At 43.7% G+C, this 382-nt stretch overlaps 1 protein-coding gene across 1 annotated transcript in view; it reads left to right on the top strand.

Annotated features, from left to right (window-relative positions):
• Positions 1 to 382, top strand: part of LOC107708585 (parathyroid hormone/parathyroid hormone-related peptide receptor-like) — a 23,168-nt gene that overhangs the window by 8,173 nt on the left and 14,613 nt on the right. The window contains exon 3 of the mRNA XM_016512849.1: positions 119 to 130. Within this exon, the coding sequence (XP_016368335.1) occupies positions 119 to 130 (12 nt within the window). The remainder of the gene's footprint in view (positions 1 to 118; positions 131 to 382) is intronic.

Here is a 382-nt window from a genome sequence, read left to right as displayed (position 1 = left end):
CTAACTTTGCACATCTAGACTTTGCAATATTTGCCCACTCTTCTTTGCAGAACTGCTCAAGTTCAGTTAAATCTGATGGTGAGTGTTTGTGGACTGCAGGCTTCAAGTCATTGCACAGATTTTCAGTGGGGTTTAAGTCTGGTCTCTGACGAGGCCATGCAAGAACATTCACCTTTTTCTCCTTCAATCACTGTGTGCTCAGTTTTGCTGTGTGCTTTGGGTCATTGTCATGTTGGTAGGTAAACCTTCTTCCCATTGACAACTTTCTGGCAGAGGGCAGCAGATTTTCCTCAAGAATTTGACAGTATTTTGCCCCATTATTTTTCCTCTTATCCTGACAAGTGCTTCAGTGCCTGCTGCAGAGAAACACCCCATAACAGGA

Source organism: Sinocyclocheilus rhinocerous, unplaced genomic scaffold (assembly GCF_001515625.1).
Source record: "Sinocyclocheilus rhinocerous isolate Xijiao unplaced genomic scaffold, SAMN03320098_v1.1 scaffold25, whole genome shotgun sequence".
Taxonomy (NCBI): Eukaryota; Metazoa; Chordata; class Actinopteri; order Cypriniformes; family Cyprinidae; genus Sinocyclocheilus; species Sinocyclocheilus rhinocerous.
The sequence above is the reverse complement of the archived record's forward strand: the minus strand, read 5'-3'. Positions and strand labels throughout refer to the sequence as shown.